Source organism: Mastigoproctus giganteus, chromosome 4 (assembly GCF_048544385.1).
Source record: "Mastigoproctus giganteus isolate SK-2022 chromosome 4, ASM4854438v1, whole genome shotgun sequence".
Taxonomy (NCBI): Eukaryota; Metazoa; Arthropoda; class Arachnida; order Uropygi; family Thelyphonidae; genus Mastigoproctus; species Mastigoproctus giganteus.
In genome coordinates, this window is record NC_143578.1 from 64,558,953 (window position 1) to 64,585,551 (window position 26,599).

At 36.1% G+C, this 26,599-nt stretch overlaps 1 protein-coding gene across 1 annotated transcript; it reads right to left on the reverse strand.

Annotated features, from left to right (window-relative positions):
- Positions 1-370: 370 nt before the first annotated feature.
- On the reverse strand, positions 371-9,071 carry chif (DBF4-CDC7 kinase regulatory subunit chiffon). Its single transcript, XM_090372272.1, has 2 exons — positions 8,961-9,071; positions 371-1,435 (listed from the first exon to the last, which is right to left on the reverse strand). Exon 2 carries the CDS (start codon positions 1,277-1,279, stop codon positions 371-373), a length of 909 nt encoding a protein of 302 aa, XP_090228398.1. The 5' UTR covers positions 1,280-1,435; positions 8,961-9,071.
- Between the last annotated feature and the right edge of the window lie 17,528 nt (positions 9,072-26,599).

Below are 26,599 nucleotides of genomic sequence, written 5' to 3' on the forward strand. Positions count from 1 at the left end.
GCACACTAACCTATACTGTACTCTGTTTCTAACATAGAACAGTAAATTTATGCCACTGGAGGATGCACCACAGGAATGTTCACAAGAGCAGAACAAGACCACACAAAAGAGCAGAGGATCTTAAAACCTAATACCATAGGCAGGTCTATGTTTCTCAACTTATACAACAGTAGCTCTAATAGAACAAGACCACACAAAAGAGCAGAGGATCTTAAAACCTAATACCATAGGCAGGTCTATGTTTCTCAACTTATACAACAGTAGCTCTAATGAATATGCCAAAAGTTTATTAATGTGAACTTTGAATTGCCGGACAGTGATGTGATTTTAGAAAAAAAAACAATGGCAAAAATCAATGATTTCTACATTGTCATCTTGGCAGCGAAAGTATTTTAGTATTAGTAGCACTGCACTTCGCCAAAAATTTATTTCTTTTACAAAATGACTCCTGGAGTATATCATGCACATCCTTATAATTTTCAGAGTTGTTTACAAAATGCTTATGAGTTTCTGTTGCAACATGTTTTTCCAGGCTATTATAATAAGTTGAACATATTTCACAATATCTTTTTTTACCTTTGACAGTTCTAGCTTTACTGGGTTTTGCAGTATTTGTTTTGCGAGATATGCTTAAAAGACTTTCTCCTTCATTCCTATCTGGAAATGGTTTACCACAAAGAAAAGAATCTAGTTCTGGCCAGTGTCCTTTCACTTTAAAAGAAGGCTTATACTTCTTCTTTACATCCTCAACTTTAATAAATGGAGGAGTCAAAATAGTAACCTCATTTTTTTCTTCTTCTACTTGAGCATTTAATTTATTATGGAGCTGAAGTTTGCTTATCCATTTCTCTAACTTCTTCACATAAATTACAGGAATTCCCCATTGCTGACACATCCATAATACATCTGTACTACCTGAACTATACTGCTTAGTAGCTTTCTGAACAAGTATTTGTCCTCTAGTCAGAAGAGAACTGTTTGGAGTATGAGTAACTGGTGAACTGGTTGTTATAGGTGAATCTAAATAAACTGAATGTTTAAAATTTATTTGTGGAGAACTAGATATCTCAGATTTTGGAGTCACAGGATTACAGAAATCATTTGAATATGCAGATTTATATTTGTCATCATCAGTTATTACATAACTGATATCTCTGCTAAAAAATCCATCTACTTTTCCTCCTAGTTTTTTTAGATTCTGTTCTAAGATGTAATGGTTAGTGTACTTTTTAAAGTCCAAATAAAAAGATTTCCCTGAAAGTCTTTTATGGATTTTCATTATTTTTTTATCTTTTATGAAATTTAGGAGGGAAGAATGTTCCTTTTTATGCACTTAAATTAGGGCACAGGTCCTCAATATGAATTGTGGTACAAAAAGTATTTCCTCTTTTGAAAGTCATAAAATCTGATCATTGGACTTGTCTGCAGGAATCCTCTAAAAAAAAAAAAAAAAAATTAAATCAATACAATAATAAATTTTAAAAACAGCAAATAAAAATAAATTATTTACAAATATAATCAACAGCCAACTGAAATATGACTGCTTATATATGTTGGGCCTTCCAAGAGTGGATAATGGCTTCCTCCTGCCACCCCAATCCTGGAGTAAAACACATTTATTTATTCTTCCCTTCCTTCCTTCTGGACTTTTTCTGCTTTTCAAGTTATTAGATTACTCAAGAGTAGGAAAGGCATTCTGAATATCTCTTTTCTATCTTTTATTTTCACATTTTATTGTCCATTAGTATTAAATTATCCTTGCTCATCCATGCATTTTTGTTTTGTTGTTTTTAATGATTTGTGTTTTATGTCTTACTTGAATTTGGTAATGGTATCCATTATTTAACACTTGAAATTTGAGGTTCATAAGGTATGTCGTTATTATTAAAATGCCCAGTTTCCCACTGGGATGCTCACTAGCACAGAAACAGTGATCTCAGAAGATGGCAAAAAAATTTCCATATTTTGTTTACAATCCATCTCCCAATATTCTGGTTTATTTATAGGTAATTTTGAATAGTGATTGTGTCTCAAATAGAGGCATTTGGGTAAATTTAGATTCATTTTAAAATCTATAAAAACATCAGCACAAGTGCACATTTAATTATTTAATAATAATAACAGTTTGTAAGGATGTCAAGATTATGAAATTTATGTGGAGATACATTTCATAATTTACTATGCAGTCTGCAGAATCTCTAACAATTGCTGACAGTTTGATCAGTGGCATAGCCAGGATTGTTTGTTGACAGGTACATTCACAAAAAAAAGGCACCAACTGCCTAATGCTAAAAAGTGCCACAATACCATATTTCAGCATCAGGGGATAAATGTACCTGCTGACCCTACCTTGCTATGCCACTGAGCATGATTGCATATCAAGGAAAAGTTGCATGACTTCAAAACATCCTGCTCACTTACACGTAACCCATAAAAACATTTCAGGGGAGATTTGCAATGATGTGATACACTTCTTTCCTGACATATTCCATCACTACTCGAAAAACAGGAATATCATTGAGTGTACTATATCCACAATACTTTGGATAGTCTGCAACTATCAGATACCATGTACTTGCTTTAGAGGGCTCAAATGCTTCCAAAAAAATGTTTGTTCTTGCCACATGCTGTGTCTACTACTGGTATAGCAAAAAAAAAAAAAAAAAAAACACACCATTCATCGAACTAGCATATCTTTATCTATTTGTCAACTACCCACTTGTGACATTCCTAGCATCATGTGCAACATACCCTGCTGAAAATCTGGTGTTATACCCTCAGAACAGCAAGTTATGTTGCACTGCTCTGCAGGTCCAGACCGCAAAGCTAAAATAATAACACGTTAATTTTTCACCTTCTCATATCCATTTTCTACTACCCTGATTTTCATTGTCTTATAAGTCTGCCAATCCACAGATACTTTCATTGCAGCAGCTCTGAAAGTCTGCTAGAAGTGCTATATTGGAGAAAGGTACTGACTGCTGATATCAAAATTAATTTCTCTTTCAAACTCTGACAGATCATAACAAATTAGTAATAGTGAATGGTAGCTCAAATTTTCTTTTATTATACTAAAACAGTTTATTCTTAACTATTATGGTTGGGAAGGTCATATTTCATTGGCAGCAAGTGTATATAATTCAAACATTAAAAACATACAAGTATTGTTTAAGCTAAACGCATAATATTCTTGTTTTTATACTCCAACTAAGTCAGAAGAGTTTACAATTAACGATTTTGACAATGAATACAATCATTAACCGTATAGTTCAAACATGTGTGACTGCTTAACAATTATATTCATGATCTATTGTAAACTCCTCTAACCTGGTAGCTGTGCCAGAGTATAAACAAGAACATTTAACAGTCATATGGACTTGAACTGCGACACTGTGTTTATTGCTGCACTCTCGTGCTTGGCAACATTGGGCTGTCATTTTATTTCTTAATACAGAGCAAAAAATAATAAAATAAAATAATACTTTTATTTACTACAATATCCAAATTATATATCCACTTCATTTATATTAAAACTTTGCTTGGATGTTGTTGTACTGTTTTTTTTTTATATATATGTGAGCGGCCTCCGTAGCCGAGTGGTCAAGAGCGGGAGTGCAGTAGCACACGCTCTTTGAGTAGACCGGGGTTCAAGCCCCTGACTGCTGAATACGGTCGATCTGCCAACCCGCACTGGACCAGCGTGGCAGATTATGGTCCATTTCCCTCAGCATGAATTGTTGAGGAGGCTTCCATCACCCAATAATAAATGTAACTTTTATGTAACACTTGGTTTGGGGAGAACAATGAAAATTTTCACACAAGTAATAGTTTTTGAGAAAGAAAAAAATAATAATAATAAATAAATAAATAAATAAATAAATAAATAAAAAAACATGAATGCCACTCTTTTATGGAACAAAAGTTTGCTACTCTTCAGCCACACCAGACCAATATGAAAGAGCAGTATCATTCATAAAAAGGCAAGAGGCAACCTTTTGCAGAAATTTCTGCAAACACAATGAAACTCCAATTCAAAACATTCCTTTAAAGATCATGTTTTGGGGTTAGTTCCAAATTATTCCCAAATAAAAATACAGTATATATTCATATGGAACTATTTTGACTTGTTAATAAACATTAATCAATCTCTGATGATTCGGAGTTCAACAGAATGATTGAAATGTAATTATCCTCTATTCTGCTGTTGGGGAACTGTGTGGGGGGAAGAAAAACAGTGAAGGGAACAAGAATCTGTCTCAACAGAAGGATTGAGACAGATACTAAGGCATACTCTTCAACTGCAATGAGTAATTAATGCTAAACAGCTGTCTTGAACAAATCACGGTCACTGTTCTACTGAGCTGTTTCAGTGCCCTGGAGTAACTACCAAAAACCTATATACCAACTGTATTCACTTTAAGTCGAAATACTTCAAAAGTTGACATGTTATTCATGATGCTACCAAGTAGACTGAAACTCAACTACATCCCCCACATGTAAATTTACCCACAGTGACTTAACTCTGTTGAATCTCAAATGAACTCTTTTTGCTGCAGACAAGCACATTAAGTCTGCAATAATCTCCTTCCTTCCTTTACCCATTAGAGGATAAAACCTATTTCCCTGCCTCTATACCATGTTACATTGATTCATCCTCTTACCCCTGCCTGAAAGGTAGAGTTCCATTTCAACCTATCCTGTGTTATTTACATATAAAAATTTCCCAAACGTGCCTAGCATAAGAAGTTCAGCAAACTAAGATTCTAATTAGTCCAAAATTCCCCAACATTCAAAAGTGCATTTTTGCTGCAACTTCATTCCCATAGCATGTTCTTGTAGGCTATGGCTCCCTCAACTATCCCCACCACCGCTAACTTTCCTGCCACAAATCACCAGCTGGTTATAATTACTATAAAGAAAGGCAAATGAAATGCAAGGAAGTTCAGCTTAATCAGAATTGGCCATTCAAAAAAAAAAAAAAAAAAGTCACTCTGTCACATCCAGACAAATGACCAACCGTTCATTAAATTTCTTTTATGTATATTTGTTCTATAATTTGATTTTTTTAATTTATTTTTTTTTATGAGCAGTTCTTTCCACATTCGGCACATTGAGTTACTTCCCAAAACTATATACAAATAAAATTCAAACTGTGTTTCATCATCAATTCCACTTCCAACATATTAATAGTCAGTCTATTTCTTTCACTTTGACACACATTAGCATTAGCAAGGGCACATGATGCAAGAAAGCAAGCTTATATGGCATCAGCCAACCCCCCCCTTTATTTCACCCATCTCCTCGCTCCAAATGTTTGTCAAGTTCTGAATTGAATCTATTTAAGCTATCAACTTCTACAATGGCAGATGGAAGTTTGTTCCAGCAATCAACCACCCACTGGCTAAAGGCAAACTTCCACTCATCTATCCAACCGTCTTTCCTCAATTTCAATTTATGCCCTCTCAGGCGATTATTCTGAGCAAGAGGAAGAATCCCATCAGCATTGAGCATGCTCAAACCATTCGAGGCTTTATACATCTCAATCAGATCACCTCACAGGTGCCTAATATCCAGACACCAAATTTGCAAAACTTAAGCCTTTCTTTGTAAGAGCAACCCTTTGTTCTGTTCACTAATCTTATTGCCCTTCTCTGTACTCGTTCCAGCAGCTCTACATGCTTCTTGAAATGAGGCCTCCAGACCGTATACAGTACTCTAGGTGTGGCCTGACCATTGCCTTATACAAGGGGATAATCACCTTCTTATCCATGCTAGAAAAATTCCTGTATATCACTGACAAGACACCATGAGCTACTCTTGCAGACCGTCTGCACTGCTCAGAAAACTTCATATCTGCCTGCTCAATTATCCCCAGATCCTTTTCGTTCTCTACCACTGTCAGTGTGGTACCACAGAGTTGATACATTACTCTGGGATTACTACTTCCCATATGCAACACTTTACAATTGTCAATGTCAAACTTCAATTGCCACCTCTCAGCCCATCTGCTCAACTTTTTTAGATCCTGTTGCAGCAGTGTACTGTCATTAGTGTCATTAACAATCCTGCCAATCTTCGTATCATCTGCAAACTTGGACATTAAGCCTGATATACCATCAACAATATCATTTATAAATACAGAAAACAACAATGGACCCAACACTGAACCCTGAGGAATTCCACTAATAACATTAGTCCACAAAGAGCAGTGTCCATTGATTACCACTCTCTGTCTTCTCCCACTCAACCATCCCTTTATCCATAGCAGCAATTTGCCTCCAATGCCACACTGCTGCAATTTGTGTAGCAGTCTTCCATGTGCAACAGTATCAAAGGCCTTTCTAAGATCCAAATATATGATATCAAAGTTATTCTTTGCATCCAGTTCCTTTGTGACTACATCATAGTATCCAATCAAATTAGTCAGACAAGACTTCCCCTTAACAAACCCATGCTGTGTACGAGCTATAACTGAAGTCTTGTCTAGATGATCCTGCAATGCTTCTTTAACCAGTGCCTCCATTAATTTCGCTGGAACAGAAGTTAAACTAACAGGTCTGTAATTGCATGTGTCTCCCTTTGATCCTCTTTTGTGGATTGGGGTCACATTTGCACATCTCCAGTCCATGGGTACTTCCCAGGGAAGCTCTCATAATTATGACTAAGTGTTTGCTTACTTCCTTTGCTGCCTCCTTTAATATAACTGGATAGATTCCATCCACCCCAGGTGCCTTTCTTATGTTTATCTTCCACAATTTCTCCTCCACTTTACTCTCGGTTATTACAAGATTATCTAGCTTACTGCCAGAGTTGAATACACCTCTGGCATTCCCCTCCCTGAATAACTCCTCATATGTGAATATAGATGCAAAACATTCTTCATCAAACTAAAGAGTTACTCATTCATTATAATGTGAAATTGATAGAATTGAATTTTAATTTAATCAAATTTACTGATGATGTGCCAACCAACAAAACATTGAAATCAGAAAAATTATTGCTGTCCCAGTTAACACAAAGCAGGATGAGATGATCTGCATTTGTAAGTTGGGATGGTTGACATCTCTAGTAGAGACGTTTGTTAACTTCAAAATGGACATGGATGGTCACATTTTAGCTTTTTTTGTGTGTATGTGTGCATTTTATTTTAAGATACTGAAAACATCTGCTGCCTTTCATCATTTAGCCATTCTCTGATATTTTCCAAAACTGTTCATGCATAATATTTTCTTCCTCCCTTCACCTTCCAAAGTTTGTTGCCACTAAGATATGCACCAACTACTGTATTAAGTAGGGAAAATGAATAATTGGCAATCCCATCCCTTTTACTATTCCTGGTCAGTAAATCTAAGTTTGCCTTGAAAAGATATTCATATTCTCAAGTACACTTCTTTGTCTCATAGTGCAAAAATGCCACATTTTCTGCAAGTTTCCCCATATTGCTTTACTTTCAAAAGTGTCTGGAAAAACAGAATATGGAAAACAATTGCTCTTCGTAAAATTCATGCAACTAACTTATTGTGAATTGTGATTGGTTCCAACTCTTATCCAAACTAATATGCATTTACAGGCACCTCAATTTTTTTTTTTTGACCAAAGTCATCTGATGTATTAATTAATCTGGAATGTTTATGGGGACAAAGGCAAATACTGTCCATATGATCTAAGGATATATCAATTGTTAAAAGCAGGAAAGATGGAAAATACAAAAAAAAAATCGGGTCGGGTTAATGTAAGGAAATGTTTGTATTTTCCATCGTTCCTGCTTTTAACAATTGATAAAGAAGGGGTTGATGGCGAAAAAACATTAAGTGATTTTATATCAATTCCATTTTCAGTGACAGCCATTTCGTTAATATTCATGATTGCAAATATCTGTTATACAAAGGAGCTGACATTATATAACATAAAACAACCAATGTGTTATATTTTTTATACTGTAGTGTCATGCAATTCTAATTAGCTTTTAAACTGTGAATAGGAAATCAGGAGGAAAACTAATAAACTACCTCTATATTACATTTTCAGACAACTGTTAGAAGTCATAACCTTCGGCAAGAAAAACTATTTTTTAACACACATAAATAATGCAGCAGCAGCACACTAAACTTAAACCATGCGCTATACTCACCAGCACAATAAATGCTGCTGAGCATGCAATAAAATAATATTAATTTATAAAAACAATTAACAATAATATGTAGTTGAGACTTAAGATGTTGAGAAGTAGGTTTTAATATTTAGTTTCATGAAAAAAAAAAACATATATATACACACACACGCATATTTCGAAGCAGAGCTAGTATGAATTAATTAATGTCGAAGTATTTTTTAATGAATTCCTTTTACTATTGTGAATTTTTTTTCAGTTGCATTATAAAATACAATATTGTACATTATATGAAGTAGGGTGAAAAACCCTGATTAACTTCGTAAAAAGCACTAAACAAACGATCAAAGACAAGAATTTTACAGCCACAGAAAACTTAAAAAAAAAAAAAAAAAAATCCAGAGAGAGTGTTAAGAAATGTGGGCAGGCATACAAATTTAAATATCAAAAATTTGTTTTCTCAAGAAATTAAAATTTAACAAGAAAAACGGAGTAAATAAATAGTGGCAAGCTGGTATATTTTGATCAATAGGTTCACTAATTTTGCAAGAAAAAAATCGACTTCGCGATTTAAAAAAATATCAATGGGTTCTACTGAATGCCCTTGCAGCAGAGTAAATGATTGATTTATTTTGTTGATATAGCACGAGTTAACATTTTTTAACATAAAAATGTTAAATCAATTGAGCCTACAAGAACAGAAAAGGACAAAGTTACATAAAGTATGCATTAACATGAGTAACGTCAAATTATAACTTATCTGTTACATTTCTTCAAAAATAAAAATCAGTTACTTTTAATTATATTTTTATATAAATTATATTTTATTCAATTTGTTTCAAACACTTACCTTTAAAACAACTTGTGACTTTCTTGAGTTTTTTTCAGATAAAATGCTCACTGAACACTTAATAAATTTAAACATGATTAAAATGGAGGAAAGCAAACTGCCAGCGCTGCAACTTTTTAAATGTTAAACCAAAGTTCGTTTAACTGCTATTAAAGCTCTCACATACCCTCACTTCACCAAAGCGTTAGAGCACATATGTAATTCATCACAGACAAGCTTCTCCGTGTAAATAACCAATCACCGAATGGCGGATATTACGTTTCAAGAACGCTGGGTGTTTTCAGTCTGAAAATGTAATTTCATTGGTCTATTCAAAATAAAAGGATATTTCAGCTTTTAATTCTAGTCACTTGCTTTGAAATATAATATCATATGAATCGTTGTTTTTATTTTTGAAATTGTTATTTTGATTATTTATTTTCCAGTACTTTTAAGACTACAGGAACGGTTTCAGACTGTCTATTCTAAGGAGAATGGGGGGGGGGGGGGGGGGAAGAAAGGAAGGAAGGTTCATGCAGATTTTGGGACAAGGCCTACAGTGACCACATTGTGTCCTTCTGGTTATTGATATAAATGTTGTAAATCTGCTTAATTTTAGACGAACTTTTTGATCAGAGTGGAAAGAACATCCTTAACTTCTTCAAGAAGATGAAGGTTTTATCTAGGTTCGCTTAATTTCCCAAGATATGCTTCATTATTATAGTAGTCCTCGTGGATAGCACAGGTGATAGAATTTCCGAACTCCCCAAACCGGGTAGAAAAAACCTAAGTTCGAGTCCCATCGATGCCGTGAGGATATAGGGGCCACGTTTCGCAACGTGACGAGTTTAGCATAGATTTTTTCTCCCGTAAACTTCAGATTTCCGTCCAGTAAATAGAAAATCGAACACAGAATACAGGCAATTTACAGACAGTACATACGAAGCAATATGGCCTTAGTCGCCGATGCTCCTAAGAAATCTCTATTACACCATTATTATAGGTTCCTGTAAACTTCTGAAAGAAGAGAATGTCTCCAGCTTTTCTTGCTGATAATTAGGAGAGTCAAGTAATACACTGAGTGATCACTGAATTATGACCACCTACCTACAAAGGAGGACCTACTTTGTAGATCCTCCTTTTGCCCTCAGTACAGCAGCTATCCGACCTGGCATTGATTCAACAAGATGTTGGAAGTGTTCGGGAGGTATGGCCAACCAAGTTGTGTGTAATGCAGCTAGAAGTGCAAGTGTGGAGGTGATTGGTGTATCCAGACTCTTGATATGTCTTTTCATAGTGTCCCACAAGTGTTCTATGGGACTGATAGCGGAGAGTTCGGAGGCCAATCGATATGCTGGAAATCAGAACTGTGTTCCTCAAACCATTCCTGCAAATCAAGTTCCTGAAGGCACAGCATATTACAGGGATTCACATCTGGTAAGTATGGGCTTGGCAAACCCAGGGGGTCCTCAGCTAGATACCATCATTCTTCTCTTTCTTAGTGATTCCTTTCTCTCTCTCTCAAGGCAACTTGGGAATTTTTTTTTTTTTTTTTTTTTGGCTGGTGCAGCATAAGCTTCAAGCTTCCTTGCACCATAGGGCTAATATTAATAATAATAATAATAATATTGTCATCTTCGAAGACACCATCGCCATTCGTGAAAAAGTGTAACATAGCGGGGTGTACACAATCAGCAAGCAGTTCACGATAGCGTAGACCACTGATACGTTGTTCTACGCACACCTAGGGTCCAAGTTCCTGCCAGTGAAACATGCCCCACACACCATACAACCGCCTCCAGCGGTCTGCACTTTTGATACCATGCCTGATGGATCAAGAGCCTGACGTTGTTAATGCCAAATCCATACACGACCATCCACGGTGTGGAGTAAATAACGTGACTCATCCGACCAGCACACCTTCCAGTTTTCTAACGTCCAACTTACAGTCTCTTTGCACCAGGCGAATCTTTTACGCTGATGAACCTTGGTTAGGAGAGGATGCCGTAGGGGTCATCTGCTGGTATATCCCATCCGTGCGACACATGGTCATGCCATGTGTCGCATACAAATATTGTCCCGGGTTGGCCCATGTTGTATTGGGTAGTCAACTCTTCAACAGTGCTGCGCCTGTATGAGTCGTCGGACCCGGCGCTCACCTGTAACATCAACCTTTTGCTGACCTTTGCAGTTTTGTTGCCATTGGGTCTTTGTTAGATCATTTTTACGCCAGTCCTCTCGGCGTAAAAATGGTCTAACAAAGACCCAACGGCGGCTCTCGAACACCCCACCAGTTCAGCTGTTTAGGAAATCGAGGCACCAGCTCGACGAGCTCCCACAATCTGTCCTTTATCAAAGTCCGATAAATCCTTACTTTTACCCATCACGCTCGGAATTTTACTACCTACTGAACCACTGACACCTCATATATGCTACGTAGATCGACTAACTGCGCACTCTCGTACTTCACGTGGCCAACGGGTCGCATTCAGTTTTCATAGGGGTGGTCATAACTCAGTGATCACTCAGTGTATATAAAATAATCACGACGAACTCATGTACACTGTATTTTACTGTATGAACAGTAAAATATTAAAACATGGTAGTAAGTACATCGCGGGAATGTTGTATTAGGGTTTTTAGGAGCATCACAGGCTAAGGTCATTTGCTCCTTGTATATTATTATTATTAGCCATATGGTGCAAGGAAGCCTGAGGCTTATGGCAAAAAATTTTTTTGGCACCAGCCAAAAAAATTTCCGAGTAACCCTAGAGAGTCTGTAATTGCCAATTTTTTGGAAGAAAAACCCAAGTTTCGGGAGGCAAAAACCATGCTACCTTCGTATGAGACCGGCTAACTTAACGACGTTCTGAAAAAGGCCCATAAAAATTCCTCCCGTCATTGACAGAACTCGAACTCAGGTGTGGGGAGGACTCGAATCTATCAACCGTGCTACTTACGAAGGCAATCATCGAGGGGAGCCTTGCTTTCTGAGAAGATAAAGATAAATTATATGTATGTACGATGCGGGCTGTTATAGAACCACTTTTTGTTTTGCTTTCCTGGTGCAAATTTTCTTCGTCTTCTGCTTTCCTGTGTCTGCGCGGATAACACAGTAGTATCGTTATCGTTCCCCCCCCCCACCGGCTGGAAAAGGCTCGGGTTCGAATCCTGTCGATCACGCGAAGAACTTTTATGGGCTTTGGCTGAATTAGTCGGTCTCAGGCGTTGATAGCAAGATCTCCTCCCCGGCAAAACTGGGGTTTTTCATCCAGCAAAACACGCATATCGACCTGAGAACACACGCAATTTAAAAACACAATACATATGGGTAGTTGAATTGAAATTCTAAGTGACCATAATATAATAGTTTTTTTCTGCTGTCCTGTCTCCTGGATGAAAGGGAATGATTGTGCGCTTGAGTGCTCTGGTGCGGAGGTAAACTGATGTTTGGGTGTCGTCCTACATAAGAATTAACTAGTAAAAAAACTGTTATATTAGGGTCACCCTGTAATTTTTTACATATACCCATATCCTGAGCTGGATATCATCATTCTTTTCTTCCTTGGTGATCTCTTCTATTTCTCTCTCTCTCTCTCTCTCTCTCTCTCTCTCAGGGTAACTCAGAAATTTTTCTTTTTGGCTGATGCAGCAAAAGCCTCAGGCTTTCTAGCACCATATGGCTCATAATAATAATATGTATTATGTCTGTAATTGCGTGTGTTCTCTGATCGATTTGCCTGTTTTGCCGTACGAAAAAACAAATAAACCTTGCTATCTACTCCTGAGACCGACTAACTCAGTCACGGAGTGAAAAAAACCCATTAAAGTTCCTCGCGTCATCGACGGGATTCGAACCTGGACCTTTTCCACCCCGTGGGGGGGGAGGCAGTAGCACGTTATCCTATAGGCAAAAAAGACATCTGTCTGGGGGCCCTGATCAGAGGGGTCTCAAAATCACTGTTTCAAAAACTCATTGCTGTTTTTTACTAGTAGTGTTAAGTGATTTTTATCGGAAACTGGATTTTCTACCTGCCAATGTCAATGAATTCTACTTGAAGATTAATTTGAAAATTACGTTATTTTTTAAAATATGGTTTTGCCATTTTTATATTTAGTTTTTATGTCATATAATTTGTTCGTTTCGTTGTCACAATAAAATGAAATTGAAAATGTTCTTTGTTAGTTTTTTTCTATAGATGGAGGCCCCCAAATTGCATTTTGCCTTGGGCCCCAGGAAGGTACACAACGCGCCCCTGGTGGGGGGACGACGACGATACCACTATGCTACACGCGCAGACGTCCTATATGGGTGCTCTCACGTAGAACGCAGGTGACCGCTTACTTGGAACCAGCAGCGACATGCAGCTGAAGCTTCTCACTGGGTATGAACACATAGAAAGCAGTGACCAGTGCAACTTCTCACTATGCGATGGAGTAGGTTTTACGGGTGCCACTGTATTGCGGAATGTTAATCCCTTTAGCTTTCAGGTAAAATTGCCGATCAACCCCGCCTGCAGTTCAGCTGGTGTCCCGTAATTTTCAGGTGAAACTTATCAAAATATAAATAATTAGGGGAAAGGAGAGGGAGCGGGTTGTTTACTAATGCCCATCACAAGACATTTATTGCGATGGGCATTTTATTCCCTTCCTCTTTCAATTATTTCGACAATTCGTTGAAATAATTGAAAGAGGAAGGGAATAAAATTTTTGCAAGCGAAGAATTTAAAATTTATCAACGAAAAAAAAAAAAAAACGTTAAAGTTGCGAAGTATTCAGAAGCTATATATAAATAAGTGTTATGTATTAGTATTAGTATTAGTAATGGCCGCATGGTGCAAGAAAGCCTATGGCTTATGCTGCACCAGCCAAAAAAAAAAATATATATATATATCCGAACAAATTTTGATAGCAGTTGAGGAGAATGGGAAAGAAAATAAATTAGATAAAAAATAATACATTTTGAACGTAAGATATAATATACATAAGTATATTGTCCCATGCCGAACAAACCTGGCATCTCTTCCAGTGTCAACCACCAGAATTGTACAAAAAACGATAATCTTTCTTTTTAAAGACTAATCTTCGCCCTATACATGGTTACCAGACTTCCTCGTTTCCGAGGACATGTCCTAGTTTTTAGGGCGTCCTCGGACGTCCTGCGGATTTTACACTTGTGTCCTAGTTTTTTTATAAATACAGTATATTAAAAAAAAAAAATCACATCGTAAAATGAATTTTCATTAAATATTCTGTGCTTTTGCACCTTCGGTCAATATCAACAGAATAAATAAAATTAATGCGCTGATTGCATTAAGTGGACTGTATTACCTCAAAGTCAAATTATGAGTTCGCTACCTCTCTCTCGAACTCAACATTTTATAATTACAGTACTTACTTTGTAATCCAAACTTACTGAGCATTATTGGCAGTAACAATAAATACCACATCGTAATTTTTAAGAGGAAAAAAAAAAAAAAAGGAAGAATAAGATGATTACGCTTTGATTTTCCGCTTTTTTATATATATTTCTTCAATATATATATGGGGTAAAGACTCTTCCCATATATATATATATATATGACATTTGCACCTGAGTGCGCAGAGCAGCAGCAAAGGATATAAAAGTTTATATATGTGAAGTAGAATTAATAAATTACACAAAATGCCAAAACTAATAGGAGATGGATAGCATAAATCGGAGATGTTGAAGCCGTGAGAAGGAATGTGAATATCCTAATGAAATAATGAATTTAGCAAAATTATAGGCTGAATTGAATAGCCAATTAGAGAGAAGTGATTAAGTTAATATACGGAGTAAGCCAGCATCAAATAGGGGTGGGCAATTTTGGTCCCAGAAAGGGGTAGAGAAATTATAAAATTATAATCTGATGTTAGCTAACATCAGATTTTAGTTTCTCTACCTCTTTTATATATTTCTCTACTAAAAATAATCTGATGTTAGCTAACATCAGATTTTAATTTAATAATTTATCTACCCCTTTCTGGGACCAAAATTGCCCACCCATATTTGATGCTGGTCATTACTCCGTATATTAATTTAATCATTTTTGCTTTACAGCTCCTTTCTCTCTAATTGGCTATTCAATTCAGCCTATAATTTTGCTTAATTCATTAGGATATTCACAGTTTCTCTTCCTCACGCCTTCAACATCTCCAATTTCTGCTATCCTTCTATTAGTTTTGGCATTTTGTGTAATTTATACGCATCTTCACACTTTTAAACAGACTTATTAATTCTACCTCACATATATATATATATATATATATATATATATATATATATATATATATATGTGTGTGTGTGTGTGTGTGTGTGTGTGTGACGCACTGCGTACATAAATCGTTATAGAATTTTATATTATGTTTTTTTTTTTATATATTTTGAATTGTAATTGTGAGTCTCTGTTATAAATTTTAAAGTTCCTGTTCGAATGTAGTTTTTCTGTTTTACCCCACATTGGTCGTCAAATCAAAGCTTCTAAGTCCATGTTGAAATAAATATGTGGCGTCGACAACCAGCGAGCTTAAATAAAAATTCTTTTAATGACAGTTGCCGTTTAATAGCACTCCATGTTCCCTCGATTTTGTTAGTGTTTGCTCCTGTTTCCTGTGCAAAATACCTGTGACAAAGGAGATTTCACGGCAGCAAGCAACAGGCACGAACAGTTACCATGTCATAAAACACAGAGTACAGAAAGTATTCTTCGTTTGTCCTTTCATTAATTCGTCGTCACTTTCGATGAAGTGTTTTTTTTTTTGGTAGTTGTTGGCGCATCGGTTTCTGTGGCCATAATGCACCTTCCAAGGTTTTTGCAGTACTTTGATCCAAGCCCGAGGCGGGATTCGAACCCGCGACCTTTGGGTTGCCCAGGCAGGCACTTTACCCACCCGGCTAGCCCGGTCGTCTCGATGAAGTATACACCGCTTGTAGCTCACATAAGGTCCTTTTGCTATTAAATCAGTTTGCTTTGTGTATTTATTGAGAATTTTGTGAAATTCATAAGAAAAATTTTTAAAAATTTCGGAATTACCCTGAGAGAAGGAGAGGGAAAGAGAAAACAAGAGTCAAAATGTAGAAGGGAATCATCAAGAAAGAGAATGATCATATCCACCTCAGGAAGGACCGTGCGTGTACGAAGCCCATACTCACCAGATGTGAGCCCCTGGGGTTAATATAATTAATATATTTTTTCTAATGAAGATTATATGTAAGTGTAAAAACTATACCTCGCTTATTATGACATCTAAACTGCCTGAAACAGCAATTTTGTGCCAAGGACAAGGTATTCTTGTATTGATTGCGGCCTCCAGGGTTACCCCTATATACCGCTGTAGCATCTGTAGGTTATTTATAGCCGGCAAGTGTGTGTAAGTGTGTGTGTGTGTAAGTATATATGTGTGTTGTGATGGTTGTTGTTTGCCGGCCCTGGAGTCTTAGCAGCCGGGAGGCAGGGAGCAAGCTACCTGCGTCCCGACTCCCGTCCCTAGCCACGTGGAGGCGCTCCAGGAACTATCTAAATTACACTTAGTGGGATTCCAACAAGTGGAATCCCGGTTATAGTAAATAATGAATAGGGAGGATAAAGTAGGAGAAAAGAAAGTAGAAGAAGAAATGAGAGCAAAACACTTTCTCAGGAAAAAGAAGAAACAGGAAAGAGGAAAACACTAGTTGGAAAATCTAACAAGCGAGAGAGCTTGAAGAGGTAAAATTTTGAAGCCTGAAGGCTTGTACATTTGAAAGAAAGATTCCCCTAGCCGGGAAGGAAGCCCAACTTGCACCGACAAGGGGAAAAAGAAAAGTCTCAAGGAAAGAACATAGGTAATGTACAAGTGGCTATTAGATAGCCACTTAAAAGAATAAATTAAGATAAATAATAAATACTTATGTCACCGATATGAAACATAGCAGTAAACATATTAACAAATTACACTGCATAAGCAGAGAGTAAAATATACAATATTTACAAAATAAGTAATTAAAATCTTGGCTGAAAAATTAGTCAACCAAGAAATTAACAGAAATAGTCAACCAGAAGAAATGTAGAAACATATATACAAAACACAAAGAGACAAACAGAACTCACCCAAGGCAAAGATATGCCAAAGGCAAAACCAATAAATACTGTACAAATAAATTAGTTAACCGAATCAAAAGCAATTCTAAATTTAAATCTAAGTATAACAGATCAAAATAATAAGTTAAGTATTAAACAATAATTAATTAATATGCAGAGAAAATGTCTCTGCACAAGTAATCTAATCTATAAACATATGTACATAACCAGCAAGTGCAAAGCTGCTACCACAAGCTGCGAAAAACAAAACTTGTTTCAAATAACAAGATACGTAGAATTAACAATAATGCATAGGTAAGCATTAAAAAAAAAAAAAAAAATGGATGTCAATTGCCAACAAAGCAATTGGATCTGAGAGGGCGGGGAGAGGTCCATCCCACCCATCAGAACCAAAACCCATTTACAACTAAAAATGCTAGACTAAGAACTATATGGTACTAGCAAAAACCCAACTGATTGCAGCTGCAATCAGGCAGGAAAGAAAAATACAACAAATAATCAGCCCCGCAGGAAAACAAAATTAAATCAAAACACAAGCAGCAAGAGAAGCAGCCAGCAGTAAGACAGGCTAGAGAGGAAAATCATCTCACTCAACCAGAATAGCCAACTGAAGGTTGGATCTGAGGGAGCAGGGAGAGGTCCATCCCACTCCTCAGAGCCAAACAGACAACGCAAGAAGAGAAAAACTGTCTCTTCAACATAATAATGAGCTAACTACACAAGTAATGTACAATATAAACATTTAAGATTAACTGCTGATTTAAAACACAATAAAATCAGTTACTCTCAATTCTGAGAGCAAACAACAAATCAAACAAAAGCACCATGATATTAACAAGATAATTACAGTATTTACAAAATACATACAATTTAACACAGAAAATCATTTCAGGCAACCCGGACAGAGTTCGAAGTGGGAGAGGGGAGGTCCATCTCTCCCACTCGGCCAGGCAAAAACCTGAAACAAGTCTCGAGAAAAAGACGCAAAAACTCTGCGTCCAAAACACAAGACAATTTAGGCAAGAAAGAAACTCCTCTCAAAAAAAAAAAAAAAAAAAAAAAATCAATACAGTAATATATATAAATATTAAGAACAAATAACGAAATCAAGGGTTATTCCTTGATAAAGCCGCTCTTCTCCGGAAGACACTATTAGCAAAAGAAGAGAAGGCAGAAAGAGAGTCTGCCGACCCAACCAGGCGCCAAAAATCATCTAAATTATATACATTTGTACAGATAGACAATTGTTGTCTTAAATCCACATATAAATTACAATGTAGGACAATATGTTCAACCGTCTCCTCAGAGCCACAAGAGCAGAGAGGAGAGGGGACGAGTCCAAATCTATACAAACGAGAATTAATTCCATGTCCCGTGATTAAGAAAGTGGGAAATAACCCAAGTTGAAGCCAGTTAAAATTTTTATCTTTAATAAAAACACGATTTTGTGCCAGAAAAAAAAAAGGCTGAAAACTATTACGCAGTTGGATCAAAATGTTTAAAATTATTTTACAAGTATCAATTGATTTATCCATGCCGCCAACTTAAAAAAAAAAAAAAAAAAAAAAACAGCAGTGGTATTTAGAAGTGGTGCACAAATTGTTATTTGGCAAAAGTGCGAATGAAGAATCTTTTAATGCTATTCATGTAACATGAAATTACATTAAACGCGATTTCTTGTTACAAAGAACTTTATAAAGAGAGAAAAAAATAATAATAATAAATAAAAATTTGAAATCAGTCCTTCTTTTAAGAAAAATCAGGTTCCACTATTTGAGCCCTTGCAGAAATAAACCGGTGACTGGTTATTTATAACTTTTTATTTATTACATGAAGTTTATATTAATGTGCAAAACAGTTGGCTACTCGATAACACGTCTTATGTGCAAGAGAGGACAACACGCACGCCGTGTGAAGAGGACCCTGCCAGTTATCTTTCTGTTTGCGCTGCCAGTTATCTTTCTGTTTGATAATAAAATTAATTTTATACTTTATTAAAAGTGATAAATGTGATCTTAAAGAATATCTGTGCTTTTTACATCCAAAAATGGGCTACTGCATAAATGAGGTCAGAACAAGGATCAGACAACAGAAGAGAGAAAAAAATGCTGTTGTGGAGGGGTGCACATTATAACCGAGCAGAGCTGCATTATTTAAGACGTACACATAGGAGGGGGCATTGAGAGCGCGAGCGCACACTCATGGGAAAACAGCTTGACCAGCAAAAAAAAAAAAAAAAAAAAAAAAAGAGTTGGAGGGTAATGAGAACTCTCTTCTTTCCTTCCAATTCATTTTTTTTCAGGTCGCGATGTCCGGACCCGCCTGCTTTCCCACCATCCTTCTGATCGTTTTTATTGCTAGTTGCATAGTCAGACTTGAGCCAAAATGCTTTGTCGTGAGAGGCAAGATGTTAATATGGCCTTAATTGTCTCATTGATACTAATATAACGTTTTCTGCTGCCCTTCTTCGGTGACCGACAAACGTGTGTATGTTAAGCGCCGAAACAACTAAGGCTGTAAGACGTCAATATATTGCAGGGGTGGCCAACAAGTCGATCGCGATCTACCAGTTGATCGCGGCTTTAATTTCGGTCGATCACGACGAATTTTAAATATACAGTGAAATTTCTCCTAACGGACACCTCTCGTTAACGGACATCTCTCTACAACGGACATTTTCAAATTCCCCAACTCACCTCCATTGGTTTTAACGTGTTTGCAGCTTCTGTCTAGCGGACATTCTCTGTAACGGACGTGGACAGGCAATCTGCACTGTTTCGTTTAGATTAGCACTTAATTTGATCTCCCCATAACGGACAGCGGGCGAGCTCACGGCCCTTTTTCTAGGAACGTTTCTTCCACGTATTGCCTCAATCGTGTGTTTATTTTCTATTTCCGATTCTCTGAATTTTATCAAGGTTTACGTCGCGGTTCTAAACCCTTTTTCAAGAATTTTAAGGCACGTGTAAAACTTCTGATGAATTCGGTGTGTGCAGGGAGGGGGGGAATATGGTCGGCCTTTCGTCTTTTCAGTTTTCAGTTTTGTTCAGTGTTGTATGAAGTGCACAATGTCTTCTCGTAAACATTTAACTTTAAAAGATAGTCGAACTCATTAATGCCTATGATCGGCAAAAAAATAGTGTTCGCAATCTCGCTGTAAAATTCAAAATCGGGAAGACGCAGGTAAGCGACATCCTAAAGAAAAAAAAATGAACTGCTCAAACAATTTTGGCAACACGTAAATGATCAGGTTCAAAAATCATTCCCGAAAACTGTTGGACTTCAAATTTGTCGCGCACGTGCTAAAAAAATTCCCATTAATGGGCCTATTATTAGGGAAAAGGCTTTGGAGGTTGCGAAATCTATGGGAGTAAATGAGTTCAAAGCTTCTGTGGGATGGCTAGACAAGTTCAAAACTCGGCATAAAATTTCTTGGAAAACCGTAAGTGGTGAAGGTGGATCTGTTGATACTGGGGTTGTAACAGAGTGGACCGTCAAATTGGAAGATTTATGTTGTGATTTTGAAGCTAAGGATATTTACAACTGTGACGAAACAGGGTTGTTTTTTTAAAGCTCTTCCTGAAAACACAATGAGTCTAAAAAACGAAAAATGCCAGGGCGGAAAAATTTCTAAGGAACGCTTGACTGTACTATTGTGTACAAATATGCTGGGAGACTTTGAACAACCTCTTGTTATAGGAAACCCACAAAATCCTCGTTGTTTCAAGGGCATAAAGTTGAATCTTTTGGATGTTGACTGGAAGTCTAATAAAAAAGCGTGGATGACACGAGATATCATGAGCGAATGGATAAGTCACTTTAACCAAAACATGATTCGTCAAAACAGAAAAATTATTCCTTTCATGGATAATGCTGCATCTCACCCGCACATTGAATTGTCCAACTTTCAAATCATTTTTCTGCCACCAAACACATCTACAGAGTGTCAGCCCTTGGATCAAGGGATAATAAAAAAATTTAAACTTCACTACAGAAAACGTGTTTTAAGACATCTCATTGCAAACATGAACGACGCAACATGTGCGAGTGACCTTGCAAAGAAAATCAGCATCCTAGACGCGATTCAATGGATTTCCTCTTCAGTAAACGCAATTAGAAAACAAACTGTCGTGAACTGTTTTGTAAAGTCTGGCTTCTCAAACGCAAAAATTGAAGTTGTGAACAGCAATGTGGAGCACCAAGAAGAGCAAGAACTTCAACATCTATTGATAATGTACGATACTTCCGCTACAAGTGACCCTCGCTACAAAGATATAGACTCAAACCTCACTACAGAAGATGGTGCTCTAGATATCAACGACATTATCATCGATATTTTTCAAGAAGTTCCTCATGAGGATGAAGAAATGGAAGGAGGTCATTCTGTCGAAGAACATATTAACGACGAACTACCGATGAAAATAGAAGAAGCACTCATACAAATCAATCGTTTAAAAATGTTTTTCGCCGCTGAAGAAGATACTGAATGACTTTCTATGGTTTCTTCACTCCAAATAAATGTTGAAAACAAAATTATCAGCCGGAAGAAGGTGCAGAAGAAAATAAGTGATTACTGTATGTATTTTTCTTAAGATAAAGTCATAATATGCATAGCACAATTGTATGTATATTATTTACAAAAACATTGTGCAAAATCTGTATATAATTTAATTTAATTTTACATTAAACGTTTAACGATTTTTCTTTATCTCTTGTGTATGTAATTGTATATTATTTACAAAAATATTGTTCAAAATCTGTATATATTTTAATTTAATTTTACATTAAACGTTTAACGATTTTTCTTTCTTTCTTTTTTTTTTTCTCCCTCAGACTTCTTGTTAGCGGACACTTCTCTCTAACGGACACATTTTCGTTCCCCATGGCTGTCCTCATGTTAAAGGGAAGTTTCACTGTATATAAAAAAAGATCCCCAGGGGCTCACATCTAATGAATATGGGTTTGGCACACCCATGATCCTGAGCTGGATATCATAATTCTTCTCTTTCTTGGTGATTCCCTTCTACTTCTGACTATTGTTTTCTCCCTCAGGGTAATTCAGAAAGTTTTTCTTTTTTGTCTGTTGCAGTCGAAGCCGGCTTCCTTGCACCATATGGCTAATAATAATAATAATAATAATAATAATAATAAGAATAATAATAAATAGATTAGTCAAAATCTAAATGTTTTATTATTATTCAACGCCCTACTGCATTATTTAAGACGTACACATGGGAGGGGGCATTGAGAGCGAGCGCACGCTCATGGGAAAACAGCTTATTACAAATCCGTTGAATCACGTGACTACTTTTGTTGCCGCGCAGCCGCTAGGCTTGTCTAGTGAAAATTCACGCAGTTCGTTGTGGAGAGCATAGTGCATGTGCCGAATTCTTATTTAGCTTACTTAATATTAATAACTGGACAGTACTTATATTTGTATTAATTTGATTTGATTTAAAATGATACTACGAAAAAGAGTAAAACGTATCATTTTCATTAAGAGTGGGAACTAGAATACCGTATTCCCGTCCGCTGGGGTACGTTCCAGCCCCAACTGGGTTCAGCAAGTTAATTCTATAATTTTTACTCTAATTACAGAGCTGAAACTCGCTATAGCTGGAGCCAGAACTGTTTTCTTGAATTTGATAAAAGAAAAATGTTGTTGTTTGACTTGCAATGCTTCCGTGGCTGTACCCAAAAAAGGAAATTTAGAAAGGCACTCCATGGTAAATGCCAATCGGATTTTCTGCCAATAATGACCTTAGAAAAAATAAATTAAAAGAACTTAAATCCAGATTATTCGCACAACAAAATTTCTTCGTGACACCTTATTTACAACCTAAGCAGTAACTGTAGCATCATTTAAGAGTCATCTTCTTGAAAAAAATACAAACCATTTTTTGATGGTCAATTCATCAAAGACGCATTTTTATAAATAACAGATTCTCTTTTTGAAAATTTTAAGAACAAAAATGAAATTAAAAGTGCTCTTCAAGATCTGCAATTATCTTGAAATACTGTGACGCGACGCATTGAAAAAATGAGTTAAAATGTGAGCGAACAATTGCGTGCTCATATTGCTAATTGAGTGTCCTTTTCTTTACAATTGGATGAATCTACAGACATCAGTGATACAGCTCAATTGCTCGTTTTAATTCGTATGGATTTCGTTAAAAGAAAAAAGTAGAGGTCTTGATATATTTAACGCATTCAAAACTTTTATTGAAAAAAATTAAATTACCACTATTTAAGCTCGTATAAATAACAACAGATGGAGCTAAAGCAATGACCGGGCATCTTAACGGATTCATCGCATTATGCCAAAAGGATGATGAATTCCCAGATATTTTGAGTTACCACTGTATCATCCACCAACAAGTTAGCCAGCAAAAGATTAAATACTAAAAGTGTTATCAACGTAGCTTTCAAAATCGTGAATTCCATCAGAGGAGACTCTTCACAGGAGACTTTTCAAAATGCAACTCGATGAAAAAGAACCAGATCTGATATTACACACAGATGTGAGGTGGCTGAGTCGGAGTAAGTTTCTACAAAGATTTCGAAATTTGCTGAATGAAATTAAAAAATTTGTTGATCAAAGGGGAGATGATTATCAGCAGCTGCAAGGTAGGTTGTGTAATCTGGCTTTTTTTTTTTTTTTTTGGCAGATTTTACCAGTAAATTAAGTGATCTGAATTTGGAATTACGAGGAAAAAATAAAAATGTGGGTGACATTATTAGTAGTATATCTGCATATAAATATCAATTTTTGGCAATGGCTAAGGACCTAAAAGAAAAATAATTCGATCATTTTGCAAATATGCAAGGTCATTTGCAAACATATCCTGTTTTTGAATGTAATAGTGAGAAATATGTTTCTGAAATTGAGAAAGTTGTGAATGATTTTAAAACAATTGAAGACATTGTTCAATATATTTTTATCCATTTAATGCAGACTTAGATACGAAACAAATTGCAAAAAAAAAAAAAAAAAATCGCTGAGATTCTTCACACGGAGAAAATATTACTTCAAAATGAAATTATTACATTGCGAAACGATATCTAAAAACCAGATCATCAGAAAAATACTTTTGGAAATATGTTTGCCGAGAGAAGTACCCAAATGTGAAAAAAAAAAAAAAAATGCAGTGAATTTTTAAATTCTTGTTTTGGTTCCACATATTCATGTGAATCGATCTTTTCTTATTTGAAACAAAGACTCTTACGGACCTGCATACAGAATATTCTTTACGGTTGGCCTTATCACAATATATTCCCGATTTTGAAAGCTGGGCAGATGACATGAAGAAACGAACTTCACATAAATTAAAAATTTAAATACGTATGAATTTAAAATAAGAATTCTGAATTGTATTGAATTTTAAAATTTATAAACAACATTTTTCAATATGTGTTCATTAACTTTTTTAACCATGTGCAATGAAATTCTTGAAATGGTAGATCGCGGAAGATTTTGAAGAAAAAAAGTAGATCGCATCACAAATTAAGTTGGCCACCCCTGGTATATTGCGTGTGTAAACTGCATGTATTCTGTAGAAGACTTACCTGTATTCTGGACGAAAAATCCGAATATTTATTCGGATTTAAAAAAAAAAAAAAAAAAAAAACATGCAACTATGCCCCGAAACCAACTAAATCAGCCTGGTTGTGAAAAAAAAAAAAAAAAAAAAAAAGGTCAATTAAATTCTTGGAGTCACTGGCGGAATTCGAACTCAGGTTTTTTTGCCACGTGGTGTGGACGGTAATTATAAATAATGTACTCCACAGTTAAAAATAAGATTGTTTACATCTTAATTGTCATTAAACTTTAATTTGAATATAAACTAAGTCATTTTTAATCTTTAATCTAAAAAAGTTGTCAATTATCTTAATTTCAATTTAATCCAAATTTGTTGTTACAAATTTGAAGAGTTGTTGTTAGAGAGTTGGTTATTACATTAAGGAAAGCCATTTAATTGTGAACTTACCTTTACCCATCACAAAACAATAAAGACCAAACTACGTCTTGTGATAATCACAGCTATATATACTTGATATGACTAAAATTGTATAGGATTAAGTGCAGATTAACTAGAATTAAGTGAATATCTCCAATTAAAAGGTTAGACTCTTAATTGCCTCAGGGCCATGCTCTGAGACTCCTCAGGTTATTGATTGGGCTATGGCTGCATGTACTTGTATTTCTGCTTGGTTTCTTTTTTAATTGGTCCAGGACACTGTTTTTGAATATATGGATAAAAAATATGGATTTTATTTTAAATGTCTGAAGATTTTGTTTTTGAACATACCTGTCAAAAATATCCCTGAAAAACTTTCACATTTAAAAACGAAACCTAGCATGAATTAAATACATGAATCACTGGCGGAATTCGAACTCAGGTTTTTTTCCCACGTGGTGTGGGGAGGATGGTACTGTAATTATAAATAATGTATAAATAATAAACACCATAGCTTATGGAATACCCTGAAAAGGTCTCAGAGGATAAACCTAAGGCAATTTAAAACATAACCCTGGAACCTGGAGATCGTTACTAATCTCTAGTAAAAAGTTAATTCCACACAATTTTAGCCAAATCAATACTTATTACAACTGGGTTCAGAGTATTAGTCAAGTTCCCTCGCGGGTAATACAGGCCATGTAAACACCATACAACCCACACGGGATGAAAAAGTCCCGGGTTCGAATCCGGGCCTTTTTTCATAGATAAAAGGCACATAAAAAATTTTATGGGCTTTTTATCATAATGTGGCTGAATTAGTCGATCCCAGAAATTCCGGTTTTTGTCCAGCAAACAGGCAATCGACCAAAGAACACATGCAATTGACAGATATAACATATATGGTACAATATTTTTTTAGTCACTAATGCATCTAAAACCTTATAGCTGTAACCATTCACTGAATGTAGTTCTCGGTTTGTTTTTTTCGTCTTTTGTGATGCTGTAGCAGAAAAATCAGAAGTAAGTGGTTTACAGCTTAGCTCTTTTTTAAATTCTAGGAAGTGCTAATTCTATAATTAGCGTAGTCTTACTTTGAAGAACGAAACATAAGTCCCAACCGCTTGGTTAAAGTATGAAGATGAGAATTACACGGAAGAAATCTAAATTTTGAAGAGGGGGGTGTACGTGACCGTTCATTAAGTACATGAGGATCTGCGTGATTTTGGTTCATTAAGTAATTTTTTATTGTAAATGATACAATTTAAAGGAACCGAACCACCTCAATGCCAAACACTTAAACAATTTATGGCTACGTTTCGGGAACTCACTGTATCCCGTCTTCAGGCCTATGTTTTTTTTTTTTTTTTGGCGCATCGGCTTCTGTGGCCATAATGCACTTCCCAAAGTTTTCGTATTTTCTACTCTGATCCAAGCCCGAGGCGGGATTCGAACCCGCGACCGTTGGGTTGCCAGGTAGGCACCCTTTACCCACCCGGCTAGCCTGGTCGGCTCAGGCCTATGGGTTTATAACAATTTTTGAGGAGTGATACTATAAGTTTTCAATTTTATAATGCTATTTGATTATTTACAATACAGTTGT

Excerpts from the sequence above, each read along its gene's own strand:
- chif (XM_090372272.1), bottom strand. The coding sequence starts at position 1,279 with ATGAAAATCCATAAAAGACTTTCAGGGAAATCTTTTTATTTGGACTTT.